Source organism: Cicer arietinum, chromosome 5 (genome assembly GCF_000331145.2).
Source record: "Cicer arietinum cultivar CDC Frontier isolate Library 1 chromosome 5, Cicar.CDCFrontier_v2.0, whole genome shotgun sequence".
NCBI classification, from domain to species: domain Eukaryota; kingdom Viridiplantae; phylum Streptophyta; class Magnoliopsida; order Fabales; family Fabaceae; genus Cicer; species Cicer arietinum.
The window spans coordinates 72,120,411-72,137,243 of NC_021164.2; the positions used below are offsets into that span (position 1 = coordinate 72,120,411).

At 31.1% G+C, this 16,833-nt stretch overlaps 3 protein-coding genes across 3 annotated transcripts in view; 2 read left to right on the forward strand and 1 right to left on the reverse strand.

The window, feature by feature from the left end:
• Positions 1 to 58: 58 nt before the first annotated feature.
• On the forward strand, positions 59 to 1,615 carry LOC101507305 (aspartyl protease AED3). Its single transcript, XM_004501573.4, has one exon. The coding sequence runs from the start codon at positions 144 to 146 to the stop codon at positions 1,455 to 1,457; it is 1,314 nt and encodes a 437-aa protein (XP_004501630.1). The 5' UTR covers positions 59 to 143; the 3' UTR covers positions 1,458 to 1,615.
• Positions 1,616 to 2,773: 1,158 nt separating this feature from the next.
• LOC101506643 (uncharacterized) lies at positions 2,774 to 4,845 on the reverse strand. Its single transcript, XM_004501571.4, has one exon. The coding sequence runs from the start codon at positions 4,356 to 4,358 to the stop codon at positions 3,117 to 3,119; it is 1,242 nt and encodes a 413-aa protein (XP_004501628.1). The 5' UTR covers positions 4,359 to 4,845; the 3' UTR covers positions 2,774 to 3,116.
• Positions 4,846 to 16,122: 11,277 nt separating this feature from the next.
• The window catches only part of LOC101506324 (mitochondrial uncoupling protein 5-like), a 1,335-nt gene continuing 624 nt past the window's right edge, over positions 16,123 to 16,833 (forward strand). Inside the window, exon 1 of the mRNA XM_073369046.1 lies at positions 16,123 to 16,832. Coding sequence (XP_073225147.1) covers positions 16,273 to 16,832 — 560 coding nt within the window. The 5' untranslated portion in view covers positions 16,123 to 16,272. The remainder of the gene's footprint in view (position 16,833) is intronic.

Genomic DNA, 16,833 nt, shown 5'->3' on the forward strand with positions numbered 1-16,833 from the left:
ATGAATTCCAATTGAAAGGATGTTTAAGTAAATTAACAAGGAGTCTTTGTTATGGTCTGGCGTATATATAAGAGTCTGAAGCCCTGCCATGCATGCACAATAGCTCCCATTAATCTTCATTCTGCCCGCTAACAAAATCAACCATGAACATTAAATTGGCTACGGCCTTAATACTTTGGTCTGTAATTTACAGGAGCAAGAGCAACGCCATTGATCCATGTGCATCTCAAGCAGATGACACCGATCTCAACGTAATTCCCATCTACGGAAAATGCTCACCTTTCAACCCACCCAAAACAGACTCATGGGAAAACAGAGTCATCAACATGGCTTCCAAAGACCCAGCCCGAATGAACTACCTATCCACATTACTAGCCCAAAAAACCATCTCCTCAGCCCCAATTGCTTCGGGCCAGGCCTTCAACATTGGCAACTACGTTGTCCGTGTCAAAATCGGAACACCAGGTCAACTCTTCTTCATGGTCCTTGACACAAGCACCGACGAGGCCTTTGCCCCTTGCTCCGGTTGCATCGGCTGCTCTTCCACCACTTTTTCCCCAAATTCCTCCACCAGTTACGGCCCATTGGACTGTTCCGTTCCACAATGTGGTCAGGTCCGTGGGTTTTCATGCCCAGCTACGGGCTCAGGCGCGTGTTCTTTCAACCAAACTTACGCGGGTTCTTCTTTCTCTGCTACACTCATTCAAGATTCGCTTAGATTATCCACCGATGTTATTCCCACTTACTCTTTCGGTTGCATTAGCGCCATATCCGGTTCTTCAATTCCAGCCCAAGGACTTTTGGGCTTGGGCCGTGGCCCATTATCTTTGTTATCCCAATCCGGTTCACTTTACTCTGGTGTTTTTTCTTACTGTCTACCTAGTTTTAAATCTTATTACTTTTCCGGGTCACTTAAACTAGGACCCGTGGGTCAACCCAAGAGTATTCGGACCACACCTCTTCTACGCAATCCTCACCGTCCATCTCTTTATTATGTTAATCTTACTGGAATTAGCGTGGGGCGTGTTCATGTTCCTTTGCCATACGAGTTTCTTGCATTCGACCCGAATACTGGATCCGGAACAATAATTGACTCGGGTACGGTGATAACCCGTTTTGTGGAACCGGTTTATAATGCCGTGAGGGATGAGTTTAGGAAACAAGTGACGGGTCCGTTTTCGAGCTTGGGAGCATTCGACACGTGTTTTGTAAAGACGTATGAAACATTGGCACCGGCAATTACGTTGCGTTTTACGGATTTGAATTTGACGCTGCCAATGGAGAATAGTTTGATTCATAGCAGTTCGGGGTCGTTGGCTTGTCTTGCTATGGCTGCGGCACCAAGTAATGTGAATTCTGTGTTGAATGTCATCGCTAATTTTCAGCAACAGAATTTGAGGGTTTTGTTTGATACCGTCAATAATAAGGTTGGAATTGCCCGTGAGCTTTGTAACTAGCTAGTAGCTACCTACCTACTTTCTTGCATGGTAACATTTTAATTACTTATATTTAGCTGAGTTTGGATCTTTTGTTTGTTGTTAAGGTGAATAAATGTAAAATGTATTTTCTTTATTAGTGTGATCGTTACCGCAAAGGGGATCGATCATTTTGATTATCCAACTGGTCTCGTATTTGGACAAATGTTCTATTATAATTTTCTTTAGTGGTCAGTTCTATAGTGCGAAATCAATCTAGTGCATTGTGGCATGTGAGTTTGATATTATTATATGATGATGAAGACCTACGGGCAACCCGTGATAGTCCTTTTAATTATTTTTTCTATTTATGTGTTGCAATAATAAGGCACGTCCGTGAATGGAATCAACCGTGTTGTTTTTTTTTCTTTTTTGTCTATCGGACAACGTAATGCACCGTTGATGACAAACAAACAACACTAGTAGCTATATATATCGATCTTGTACTCTTGCTATTATAGTCATCAACTTTACAAACATTAAAAAAAAAAAAAACCTTAATTGATGTGTTGTAATGTGAATATGTTGTCTAACCTTGCATCTACTATCATACATCCATTTAAAATTCCTAAATTAGATGGTTATAGATAAATATTTAAATAGTTTAATTGAACTTTCAACTGAGTTTCAGAACATATTTCACCTCGTTCTGCATTAGTTAATAGACAGCTTCAACATTTCATAAACACTTTGTGTCAACGTTTCAAAATGTTTTCACCTGCATGCAGTTAAAAAATGCAAAATGACATTCAATGCAACGAGTAACCGGTAAAATCAAAATGTTAATGTATGTTTGAGAGATAGAAATATATTTCATTGTTTATAAAGATTATATTTATTTTTTATAATAAATTTCAATAACTATTATGAGTAATAAAAATTAAAAAAAAAATATTTCACGAACAATTCTTATAAATAATATTTAGTTTTTACAACTTTTAAATAATAGAAAATAATTTTTTAAATAAAAACTTATTTATATATTAATTTAAATGTCAAGTTTTATGTGGTAAAATTTGTCTTCTTTTACCTTATCATATATTATTTTTGATAAAATACTATTTATATATTTTTAAGAGAAAAAAAGTTAGAATTAATACATATGGTGTGTTTCTATTCCTTTCTACTACTTCCCATTAAATAACAGCCAGAAGTATAGCTTATCAACAAAAAAAAAAAACATCCATAACTATACATTCATTTTATGTTCTAAATTGCAACAAAAGTAATGACAGAAAGTAAAATATAGCCCTTTTCTTTTTCTTAGACATTTTACTCATATATCATAACAACACCTCTATTTGAATGCATCCTAATATTCATTTAACTCATTCCTTTTCATAATCCCTTCGCAAACAACCACACACTACACATCACATAACTTTACATAAACAAACCGATAATAATAATTATAAAATGCAGAATTACAACAACCCAGGAAATTATAAATAAATAAAAAAACACACAAATTGAAAGCTTGTTTTTTTTTACCAAGACCAATCCACTATCGGCCCTCTCATGCCTCCCAAACACTTTCTCTTAATTAACCTACACACACCACTTCTCTTTTGTAACACACTTTCCTTGGGACTTAAATATTTATTTAGAGTGACACCAATATTTTGAATTGAATATTAATTCCTAACCCCACCATTGGTGAACTGCAACACCTTCATCTCTTAACTTACCATACAAAGCCAAACACTCCCAATAAGCCCTACGATTTTTATTCTCCATTTGACCACGTGGCTTGCATTCCAAGAAAAGTTCATCCACTAATCCAATTGAATTACTTCTCATCATTTCTTCAACAACTTCAGCTTCAGCTTTCATCACAACATACTCTTCATCTTTCACATTCTTATTCAACCAATCCGAGATTCCATTTTCCCTCCCCGAAGATTCCTCCATCACCGTCTCTATCTTATACATCTCGAATTTCTTGTTCCTCGTCGGATAATTCTTCACAAACCATTCCGTTCCGCTTTCTCCTTCTTTCTCCGGTAATGCTACGTCTATGAAAACACGGCGAGAATAGCTTTCCAGTGAATCTCCCATTAAATCTGGAAGATACTTTGTTCGCTTCAGATAAATTCTTGATTTCCCTGATGCAGCTCTTGGTGGCTCTAACAGAACGTCTTCCAGATTCTTTAATGCATTTTTCTTTGCTTCTGATGCGTAACTGAAGAGTTTTCTCGGCGCAGCGATGTTTAGTTTCTTATCAACGGTGGTTACGACGGAGTTTGCGGTTTTCTTCATTGCCACCGCGATAGAATCGAACCGTCTCATGTAAACGATTTTGTAATTTTCGGGTTTGTAAAACGACGTCGTTGGATTGTTGTCGTTTATTAAAACCGTTACAATGCCTTCAGGTTTTAGAACCCTCTCGATGAATCTAGAAGCAGAAGGGAAATTAGACGTGAAAATAAAATCAACAGTGTTGTCGTTTTGAGAATTTTGTTTCTCAATGTCGTTTAATGGAACAACTTCCATTTCGTCGTTGTAATCGGTTATAACTTTGAACGACGCGTCGTTTGTGAGAAAAACCGCTTTGTGTTGTGTTTGCTTGAGGAGACCTTCGTTTGTTAAGTCACGGAATAGAATGGATAATACTCGTTGTTCTGTGTAAATAGAATTTGCATTGATTGAATCATCTGAAGAAGAGATTCTTTGGGCATTGATTAAGAATGATCTTATTATGAATTGGAAAGAAACTAAAGCCAAAATCAAAAGAAGTAAGCGATAACATGTGTTAGTGAATCTTGAATTTGGAAGCCTAATGATGAGATAACGGGCTTCTGAGTATAAAGTAAGTGGCTTATTGCTTTTATTATTGCAATAGCGTTTTGCTAAGGTATCATCAATATTAAGGTCTATCGTCATATTGAGAGATATTATATAGTTAGATTATTAAATCAATTGACAAAAAGGGAAATAGTTTTTGAGAGAATTTTGGTGAAGTGTGTTATATGTAGGTAGAGAAGAAAAAGAGAGGTAATTGAGGGAGAGAATTGAGAAAAGGGAAAGTTCTAGCGAGTGCAAAATCTAGAGGCGGTGTGGTTTCCACCCACAAGAGCGACGCGGTTAATTTGCAAAGAAGACCAAAGTGTCATTAATGCCCTCATTCGTTGAACTTCCATTTCTTGAATTTGTGACCCAGGTCGATGGTAATTTTGGAATTTTTAAGGTTGTGATGTAGTGTGTATTTTATTATGAGATTATTGTTGTCCCTCCGTGTTAACAACACGGTTGGGACAACGTAGCTTGTTGTCTCACGCTCTCACCTTTTTATTAATCTACGGAGGGTGTGAGTGTGAGTTTTTTTTTGTTGTTGCAGTTTTTGGGGAGGGATTGTTGTTTTAAATTTTGGTGGAATAAAAGGGTATAGGAATGTGGAGGGATTTTATGGGAGTGGATTAAAATGGAACATTAATTTGTTTCGGGAAAAAAACGGTTGGCACTACGAAATTTGAGTTACGCCATTCACTATTTTGCATTTATCTCAAACTGAAATTGTATCTTGTTTTGCATGAGCAACGTATGAGGTGGAATTGATCCTATCAAATCGGGATTTGGATTGTCTAATTTTGGCTTCTCTACCTTTCCCTCCCTTTCTCTCTATATCTCTCTACATTTTGTTTTCTCTCTCATGATTCTCTCTCCATCATAAATATCATACCCTCCTATTTTATCACAAAATTTGCCTAAAATTACTCTACCTTTAACAAGCCAAAGGTAGACAATCCAAATCCATCAAATCGCTAGACATGTGAGTTTGGGTTGGCAATTGGTAATTGCATTGCTTTGCTTGCTACTGAGAATCACAATAAAGGTAAAAGTATCCTATAAATGGATTAATGGGTAGTGGGGATGGAAATGAATACTAGTTTTTACAGTTCGGACATCTGTATTATTTACTCGCTGTATACACTCTTGCCAAATATACAACGTTGTTAGTTTTATTTTTGCTCGTTTTGCACGCGAAATAACACAGGCTTAAGACTAATTTAAGACTTCTAGTGTCTCAAGTCTTTAATCTTCTTCAAAAATAATACTATTATGTAAAAGCCTATATATCAACTTATAAAAACACTAAAAATTAATAAAACAACTTTTGTTAAACTAAATTATAATTTAAGTATCTCTTAAAAAAATACTAGAGATAGAAGTATTTTTTAAAAAAATTTGGCAATTTTTATTTTTTTTTTTAAAATGGCGATTTTAGGGTAAATACGATTTTTTTATTCAACCTAAACTTTTGTGTCCACCCCATTAAAACTATTGACGAAGCCGACCGCTTATTTGGAAGAGGAGCTATATATGGGGTGGAAATAAATTAGGTTAAACTAAACTTTGAAATATATAAATCTAATATACGATTAAATTTTTAAATTTGAGTATGACCTACGACATAACTTTTATTTTGGTATGACCTGAATTTTTTTAAAAGTTTTGTCTAACTTGAAAGCATATTTTAAATTTTATTTCACATTAAAGTACTTAAATGATATTTTAAATAGGTTAAACTAGGCCTTTATATATAAGGAAAGCTAATAAAATTATACATATAAGTGAAAACTAATATTTTTTTTACTCAATAAATATTAAGTTACTAACAAATACAATATTAATATTATAATGTAGTGCTCTAATTTTATCCTACTAATTAAAAATAATTCAAAAAAAAAAAATATTTAATAAAAATTTTGCAGTTACTATTATTAAATAAAAAAAATCATCATTTTATAAAAATTTGACCAAATTTTAAATACATATTTACCATTACCCTTAGTACAAAATAAAAATAAATAAATGTGTTCTCTTGTTCAGATCCTTTCTTTCTCTTCAATCCCTTTCTCCTTGTTTTCAGGTTACACTTCACTCATAATACACTCAATTAAAAAGGTGAGCCATTTTTTTCCCCTAATTATCTTAGGTTGCTTGAGGTTTGCTGCAAAACAATAGAAAAATCAGATATCAATTTATCTCATGGACACAAAGATTCATCTATGTAGTATACTGAAGTAGAGAAGTCGATTTACAAGGAAGAGGAGGTTTGAATTGTAAATCTCCCTATTTAAAAATTTCCTGAAAATACTTAAAAATTCAACTCAATAATGATCTTGATTAAGAAAACAGAAAAAGAAGAACGTTCTTGGTTTTTACCAGAAAACAGAGAACGTTCTTGGTTAATTTAAAATCAGAAATTCAGTTTATGTTTTTAACTTAAGTGATTAATCAAACTTGATAAATAAAGAGATAAGAGAAATAATATCACACACAGATATATCCTGATTCACCAAACTTGGGCTACGTCCAGTCCTCACAACTGTGAGATTTTTCACTAAGTGTTCAAAACAAATAACTTTCTTAGTTTTACAGCACCTAGCTCAGATCAACCTTAATATGTTACAAACTTAAATTTTTTCCACCCATAAAGAGATTAATCAGGTCACCTATCAGTCTTGATAGGATTTCTTACAATCTATCCAAACTATACTAAACTCTTATTGTTTGAGTTTTAAAATAATGTTGATATTGTTTTTTTTTTTTTTTTTATAGAATCTGAGATGTCTCAACTCTTGTTTGAGATTCGATTATTTGTAAAGAGTTCGGTACAAAATAACATAGTAATGAAAAGTAATCATACTGATTCTTCTTTAGTAATGAGAGAGTTTCAAGTAGGCGAATGTGAGTGATTTTTTTAGACTTGTTAGCACTTGAACTTTTGCCTTTTCCTTGAGCATTGACCTTCCTTTTATAGGCGTTTAAGAGCAATTTATAATGGTCAAAAGAGTTGTTGGCAGTGCTCTGTCAGTTTTAACCAAAACCAATTTATATGAATAAATATATTCCAATCTTTGAACACTTTTTGAATTCTGTTGACTGGGCTGCGTTCTTCGATTTTTTTATCATATTTCCTTTGAGTTTGATGATCATTTGTACTTTATATATGTTTGTTAATGTCTTTGATTTGATATATAGTTTTGATCATGTCAAAACAACTTGGAGAATGATGATGAACTTCTGCATAATGTTAATGAAAATTCTGGAGATTGATAATCATTCTAGATTCCTAGTCTTCGAACTTTCTGGAGATTCATAATCAATCTGGAGGTTCAGTCCTAATCATTCTGATTAATTTGGATGTCTTGTACATTTCAAGATCGTTTGTCTTTCTTGACAATTTAAGCTGGAGAAGGTTCAGATCTGTTTGGTATTGCGAATTCGTGATCTTCTCTTTTTGTGATTCGAGTAGTTTATTTGAATCTGATCATCTCAATTTGTTCTTTTCCAAGTGTTGATATTGATGTAAACTTCAGAGACTAAAATTTCTTTTAACTAGTGGAGATTGATTGATATTGGGGCTGTGATGATCAGTGTTGGTCATGGAAAATATTCTTTGTTTTTACAAATTTTGTCCACAATGTTCTCCTTTCTTATTTGTTCGGTCTTTATCTTTTATTGCTGATTTCTTTGTTTTGCTTGAGTCCTATATTTGAATTAATTCACTCAAAAGCACAAATTAAATTAACATAACATTTAGAATCATAATTAACATTCTTAATTAACATTTGTTTATTTTCATCAAAATTTAAATTGAGAGTTTGTCTTAACAATCTCTCCCTTTTTTAGGATTACAAACATATTAATTTAGATTTTAATTCTGATTATAAATTTAATTTTGAAGAGCTTAAAAGCTCCCCCTCAATTTATGCAGTAAGTGATTTTGCCAGAAAATTAAAAAACATGCATATAATTTCAACATAAGTATTTTTCTATTAATTCATTTCAAAGATATAAAATGTCAGATTTGCAGCAATATATACGAAAAATTCTAATTACAAAATAACTTCTATAAATCAGAATACAAATTAACTTAACTCTCTCCCTTTATCATACAAAAAGAAAGGAGAAGAAGTCCCAGAGTTTATAAAAATGTAGAATACTATACAACACACTGCCGAAACTCACCCAAAAATCAAAACACAAAATATAGCCAATTTTTTATCCACACCCCCTGTCCAAATCCAAAGCCCCATTGTTAGACTTTAAAATCTATAACAACGTTTACATTGTTAATGTTTTAAACACATTTCGTTAAAACAAATATTTAAGAGGAGTTTAATGATTCAAAACATAACATTTAAAAAGATTGAGAGATTGTTAGAACTTTAGAATTTTGAATACCATGACTAAATAAAACTAAATTACTCTTTTGGTTCCTTAACTTTTTTGTCTCCATATTTTATTTTGTTCTTTAATTAATTTTCGTTTCATTTTCATTTTAATTATTTTTAATAAAAAATATTAAATCATGACTACCGTGTGTCACTTTGGTAGAGTGACTAGATGACTAAGACCCCTCATTTTTCTTCTTCTCCTTCGAAAAACATAAAAAAAAAAAAAAAAAAAAATTCATTCATTCATTGACCATCCGTTAGTCTCTTCAAAACATCATAGAACAAAGTATTATTTAATCCCCATTCAACGTTTCTTCATTAAAACTAACGTAGCTTGTTGTCTCACGCTCTCACCTTTTCATCAATCTACTGAGGGTGTGAGCGTGAGTTTTTTTTTGTTGTTGCAGTTTTTGGGGAGGGATTGTTGTTTTAAATTTCGGTGGAATAAAAGGGTATAGGAATGTGGAGGGATTTTATGGGAGTGGATTAAAATGGAACATTAATTTGTTTCGGGGAAAAAACGGTTGGCACTACGAAATTTGAGTTACGCCATTCACTATTTTGCGTTTATCTCAAACTGAAATTGTATCTTGTTTTGCATGAGCAACGTATGAGGTGGAATTGATCCTATCAAAACGCTAGACATGTGAGTTTGGGTTGGCAATTGGTAATTGCATTGCTTTGCTTGCTACTGAGAATCACAATAAAGGTAAAAGTATCCTAGAAATGGATTAATGGGTAGTGGGGATGGAAATGAATACTAGTTTTTACAGTTCGGACATCTCTATTATTTACTCGCTGTATACACTCTTGCCAAATATACAACGTTGTTAGTTTTATTTTTGCTCGTTTTGCACGCGAAATAACACAGGCTTAAGACTAATTTAAGACTTCTTGTGTCTCAAGTCTTTAATCTTCTTCAAAAATAATACTATTATGTAAAAGCCTATATATCAACTTATAAAAACACTAAAAATTAATAAAAACAACTTTTGTTAAACTAAATTATAATTTAAGTATCTCTTAAAAAAATACTAGAGATAGAAGTATTTTTTTTTTTAAAATGGCGATTTTAGGGTAAATACGATTTTTTTATTCAACCTAAACTTTTGTGTCCACCCCATTAAAACTATTGACGAAGCTGGCCGTTTATTTAGAAGAGGAGCTATATATGGGGTGGAAATAAATTAGGTTAAACTAAACTTTGAAATATATAAATTTAATATACGATTAATTTTTTAAATTTGAGTATGACCTGACTTTTTTTAAAAGTTTTGCCTAACTTGAAAGCATATTTTAAAGTTTATTTCACATTAAAGTACTTAAATGATATTTTAAATATTTTTTTAAATAGGTTAAACTAGACCTTTATATATAAGAAAAACTAATAAAATAATACATATAAGAGAAAACTAATAATTTTTTTTACTCAATAAATATTAAGTTACTAACAAATACAATATTAATATCATAATGTAGTACTCCAATTTTGTCCTACTAATTAAAAATAATTTCAAAAAAAAATGTTTAATAAAAATTTTGCAGTTACTATTACTAAATAAAAAAAATCATCATTTTATAAATATCTGATCAAATTTTAAATACATATTTACCATTACCCTTAGTACAAAATAAAAATAAATAAATAAATAAATAAATAAATAAATAAATAAATAAATAAATAAATAAATAAATAAATGTGCTCTCTTGTCCATATCCTTTCTTTCTCTTCAATCCCTTTCTCTTTGTTTTCAAGTTACACTTCACTCATAATACACTCAATTAAAAAGGTGAGCCATTTTTTTTCCTAATTATCTTAGGTTGCTTGAGGTTTGCTGCAAAACAATAAAAAAATCAGATATCAATTTATCTCATGGACACAAAGATTCATCTATGTAGTATATTGAAGTAGAGAAGTCGATTTACAAGAAAAATGGGGGTTTGAATTGTAAATCTCCCTATTTAAAAATTTCCTGAAAATACTTAAAAATTCAACTAAAGAATGATCTTGGTTAAGAAAACAGAAAAAGAAGAACGTTCTTGGTTTTTACCAGAAAACGGAGAACGTTCTTAGTTAGTTTAAAATCAGAAATTCAGTTTATGTTTTTAACCTAAGTGATAAATCAAACTTGATAAATAAAGACATAAGAGAAATAATACCACACACGGATGTATCTTAGTTCACCAAACTCGGGCTACGTCCAGTCCTTACAACTATGAGATTTTTCACTAAGTGTTCAAAACAAACAACCTTATTAGTTTTACAGCACCTAGCTCAGATCAACTTTAATATGTTACAAACTTAAATTTTTTCCACCCTGAAAGAGATTAATCAGGTCACCTATCAGTCTTGATAGAATTTCTTACAATCTATTCAAACTATACGAAACTGTTATTGTTTGAGTTTTAAAATAATGATGATATTGTTTTTTTATAGAATCTGAGATGTCTCAACTCTTGTTTGAGATTCGATTATTTGTAAATAGTTCAATACAAAATAACATAGTAATGAAAAGTGATCAGACTGATTCTTCTTTGAGTAATGAGAGAGTTTCAAGTAGGTGAATGTGAGTGATTTTTTTAAACTTGTTAGCACTTGAACTTTTGCTTTTTTCCTGAGCATTGGTCTTCCTTTTATAGGCGTTTAAGAGCAATTTATAATGGTCAAAAGAGTTGTTGGCAGTACTCTGTCAGTTTTAACCAAAACCAATTTATATGAATAAATATATTCCAATCTTTGAACACTTTTTGAATTCTGTTGACTGGGTTGAGTTCTTTGATTTTTTTATCAGATTTCCTTTGCGTTTGATGATCATTTGTACTTTATATATGTTTGTTAATGTCTTTGATTTGATATATAGTTTTGATCCAGTCAAAACAGCTTGGAGAATGATGATGAACTTCTGAAGATTGTTAATGAAAATTCTAGAGATTGATAATCAATCTAGATTCCTAGTCTTCGAACTTTCTGGAGATTCATAATCAATCTGGAGGTTCAGTCTTGATTATTCTGATTAATCTGGATGTCTTGTACATTTCAAGATCGTTTGTCTTTCTTGAAAATTTAAGCTGGAAAAGGTTCGGATCTGTTTGATATTGCTAATTTGTGATCTTCTCTTTTTGTGATTCGAGTAGTTTCTTTGAATCTGATCATCTCAATTTGTTCTTTGCCAAGGGTTGATGATATTGATGTAAAATTCAGAGACTAAAATTTCTTTTAACTAGTGGAGATTGATTGATCTTGGGGCTGTGATGATCAGTGTTGGTCATGGAAAATATTCTTTGTTTTTACAGATTTTGTCCAGAATATTCTCCTTTCTTATTTGTTCGGTCTTTATCTTTTATTGATGATTTCTTTGTTTTGCTTGAGTCTTATATTTGAATTAATTCACTCAAAAGCACAAATTAAATTAACATAACATTTAGAATCATAATTAACATTCTTAATTAACCTTTGTTTATTTTCATCAAAATTTAAATTGAGAGTTTGTCTTAACAATTTCTCCCTTTTTTTATGATTACAAACATATTAATATAGATTTTAATTATGATTATAAATTTAATTTTGAAGAGCTTAAAAGCTCCCCCTCAATTTATGCAGTAAGTGATTTTGCCAGAAAATTAAAAAACATGCATATAATTTCAACATTAGTATTTTTTCATTAATTCATTTCAAAGATACAAAATGTCAGATTTGCAGTACCATATACAGAAGATTCTAATTACAAAATGACTTCTATAAATCAGAATAAAAATTAGCTTAACTCTCCCCCTTTATCATACAAAAAGAAAGGAGAAGAAGCCCGACAGTTTATAAAAATGTAGAATACTATACAACACACTGTCGAAACTCACCCAAAAATCAAAACACAAAATATAGCCCATTTTTTATCCACACCCCCTGTCCAAATCCAAAGCCCCATTAATATTAGTTTGATGCTGACTTGCTGAGGAAAATCAAAAGGTGCAATTGAAATGATCTGTGTGTTTAGGCCTTTTCTGAGTAGTTGCAACTTGCTAGTGGTTAAAAATAATAAAATAAAACTGAAAAAGTAAAAAACAGAACAAATAGGAATTTGTTTCAGCAGTGTGTACATGTGCATGTGCAAGTGGAAGGGTTTGGTGCAAGGAAATTGTTTCAGACCCTAATTTTTGTTTAGATTAGTGAGTGTACTATTTTTTAGAAACATATTTTAAATTAGTTTTCTACTTAATAAAACAAGTTGGGCCGGCCCAAAAATATCTGCAGCCTGCAATGTCTGACTTGATGGGAGCCACGTAGTCTGTTTGGAAGCTCTACCAAGACACATCACAAACAGTATTCTTGTATTTTCTTAATAATAAAAATCAATTTGAATTTTCTAAAGTGAAAACTTAATAAAATGAAAAAATTAATATTATTAATATATCCATTCATAATTGGTAACGTGCAAATAATACATCATGAAAATAGTTTAGTCTAAATGCATCTTTTTTTAAAACCTAAATGCATCAATTAGTCCTTTTAAGGCATTTGTTTTTAACAAATTAGTTCTTCAATATTTTTAAATATGTTAGCTCTTTCTTTAAGTCAATATTTTTAACAAGTTAGACTTTAAAATCTATAACAACGTTTACATTGTTAATGTTTTAAACACATTTCGTTAAAACAAATATTTAAGAGTAGTAATGATTCAAAACATAACCTTTAAAAAGATTGAGAAATTGTTACAATTTTAGAATTTTGAATACCATGACTAAATAAAACTAAATTACTTCTTTGGTTCCTTAATTTTTTCGCCTACATATTTGTTTTATTTTGTTCTTTAATTAATTTTCGTTTCATTTTGATTTTTTAAATATAACTTTGTTAGTTTACTTTAATTATTTTTATTAATTTTAATAAAAAATATTAAATCATGACTATGGTGTGTCAATTTGGTATAGTGACTGGATGACTAAGACTCATTTTTCTTCTTCTCCTTCTAAAAACATCAAAAAAAACATTGACCACCCTTTAGTCTCTTCAAAACATCATAGAATAAAGTATTATTTAATCACCATTCAACGTTTTTTCATTAAAACTAACCATTCAACGTTTTTCATTAAAATTAACGAAAATACTAAAGTAGTCAATGAAAGTATATTTAATGAATCAAAATAGAATAACAATAAATTAAATGATTAAAATGAAAAAAATTACGAAACAAACCAATAATTTAGAAGAAAAAAAGAATTTTGAATACCACAATGTTTATCTAATCAAATTAGTCTAATGCCTTAATTTTGATGTGTTTCGGGATTCTTCTTACGGTCCTTTTCTCACCTTAATAAGACACTGATTTTTTTATGTGCTTAATAAAACACGGTTGAGAATTTAACCCTTATGCCGATGAAGAAAATTAAAGGATGGCAGAATCCTTGAAAACAATCTAAATGCGTTACTTTGTCTCTTTTATTTTTACCTTTTGTTGTTTGTATGTACTTCTCACTATGTCACATTGCAAAAAAAAAAAAAAAAACCTCACGAAAAAATCATTTAACTTGTCAAATTGATTTGTGATTAATTTGTATGGCTAAAATAAATTAATAGTGAATTCAATTTGTTGAACAGTTTATTTGCCGCGTATTAGGAGGAGTCTTCCCACCAGACAAATGTGTGGATCATAAGAGTGATAACAACTACAGATACAAAGCTTCATTTGGATTCAGCCAAAGCCAATAAATATATGAAATGTTATGAATCTGAGCCTTAACCGCTACATTACCAAAAGCTTCGTCATTATCCTACTCATGAGTCATCACATATCCGATCCAACTACATGGCATTTCTATGTCCACATGAAACTGCAACTTTAATTAGGAACTTTTTTTTCATTACAAATTATTCTGTTTTCTTCTGACTTTATAGATATAGTTTTATAAATATAATTGATATAGTTTTAAATCAAATCAAATTATATTTTTGTAGTTAGTAAAAATTATAGTCTAATTAAGTTTGGAGAAACTCTAAGTTATATCTTAATTAGTCACGAGTTCAAATTTAATAGGAGAATTTTTGGCTCTTATGATTTATTTTGATAAAAAGTAGTGGATAACACATGAATTTATAACAAATATCATATTTGTTAATTGATAGCTAATAAATAATAAGTTAACAAATTAAATTTAAAATATTTGATAAAATTAATGATCGAATTAACGAAAAAATATATAATAATATAAAAAATATTTTAAATTAATATTTATATTTAATTAATATAATGATTTTAGAAAACGAGAGAAAATATAATATAATGTAAGTTAAAAGCTCAATTACAACTTAGAGTAGTATCTCAAAAAAATACAATAAACTTATAAACAAATATTATAAATTTGTGATTCTGACATAAAGTTGTTACTAATCAATCTTATACCAGCTTAAATGTTATAATTAACATACACAAGCGGCAATTTGATCTTACCAAATAGACACATTAATATAATCCTATCGATCTAAAAAAATTAGTCTCCACAATGATTGTGTATGAGATGCTTAATTTATAGTTATACAAACATATAGTTTCACATTCACAAAAAATCAATGATATTGTCATGTTTGTTACTATCCATAGAAATGTTTAGGGTTCTTGTACATTTTAAAGTGTGCATTACCATTTTCAGAATAATTAAGGTGAGCAGAGTGACTTTGAAACTATGAAATTAGTTTTGCGAGGATGGCAAAAAACCATGTTGGCTTTAGTTAAGATGTCCTGTTACTACTATACTAGCCACTAAGTATTTTTTCTTCTTCTCGAGTATGTTCCATCAGTATTGTTGACATTTTTGTTCTATCTCACATTTTGGTGTTAGAGTTAATTAAGTCACATACTAAAACAAAATAAGTTTTTTTTTTGTTGTTGTTGCAAATATAAGAAGTTTACTATATGAAAAGAGAATAAAATCCTTTAGAAAAAAAATAAAATAAACGAAGACATATATTTATATATGAGAAACAAAAGACTAGATTTTAACAAGATTACTATGATTTTCTTTTTATTTGATGTCACACATAACTCTTACAAAATTGGTGTTACGATTAATGTTAAAAAAATAGTTAATGATGTAAGATCTAAAACACTCTTGTGAATATAATTTCTAGTGTGTATGATAAAAATATATATTTTTTTAGAAGTTTAAAATAAAATTTGCTCAAAGAAAAAGAATCTCCGTGTCAAAGACTGTAGTTTAAATTTTGATGTGTAAGATACAAAATAAAAATACAACCTCGAGTGATTGATGTCCAAATTTTGAGGTGAAATATAATATATAACAATCTGTTTGTGATTCTGAAAAAAAATAATACTAGCTTTTTGTTGTGTTTATTTATTTTATGACATCAAATATACATTTCCAAATCATATCAAAAAGGAAATTCCGAAAATAAAAAACTAGATTTAACAAAAATATAAACAAACAAGATTGGGTCCCACATGTGAAAAGAAATAAATACATCCCCTAGTTCCCTTGCGTCCACCAAGAATTAGAAAGCGCCGTTGCGTTTTCTTCTCTTCTTCACAACACAACAGCGGCTTCACATCAGTTACATTAACCAAATAGTTAATTATCCTAATCTTGCAACATTAACTACAAAGATGGGTGTTAAGGGTTTTCTAGAAGGTGGCATTGCTTCCATTGTTGCAGGAAGCACAACTCACCCACTCGACCTCATCAAAGTTCGCATGCAACTTCAAGGCGAGACCCTCCCACTTTCACACAATCTTCGTCCCGCTTTTGCTTTTCACTCTTCACACCCCTCAATACTTCCAACTACACCCCCCTCCGTCTCAGGACCTATCTCCCTCGGCCTCCGTATTGTTCAATCCGAAGGCGTCTCCGCTCTTTTCTCCGGCGTCTCCGCCACCGTCCTCCGTCAAACTCTCTATTCCACCACCCGCATGGGTCTCTACGACCTCCTCAAACAAAACTGGACCGATCCCGATGTAGGAACAATGCCTGTGTCAAAAAAGATAACGGCGGGTTTAATCGCCGGCGGGATTGGCGCCGCCGTAGGAAACCCTGCTGACGTGGCGATGGTTCGTATGCAAGCCGATGGTCGACTTCCGGTGACTGAACGACGGAATTACAAAAGCGTATTCGACGCGATTAAGAGAATGTCGAATCAGGAAGGGATTGGTTCTCTGTGGCGCGGTTCA

Bases quoted from the DNA above. Each gene is read 5' to 3' on its own strand.
- LOC101507305 (XM_004501573.4), top strand. From the start codon at position 144: ATGAACATTAAATTGGCTACGGCCTTAATACTTTGGTCTGTAATTTAC.
- LOC101506643 (XM_004501571.4), bottom strand. From the start codon at position 4,358: ATGACGATAGACCTTAATATTGATGATACCTTAGCAAAACGCTATTGC.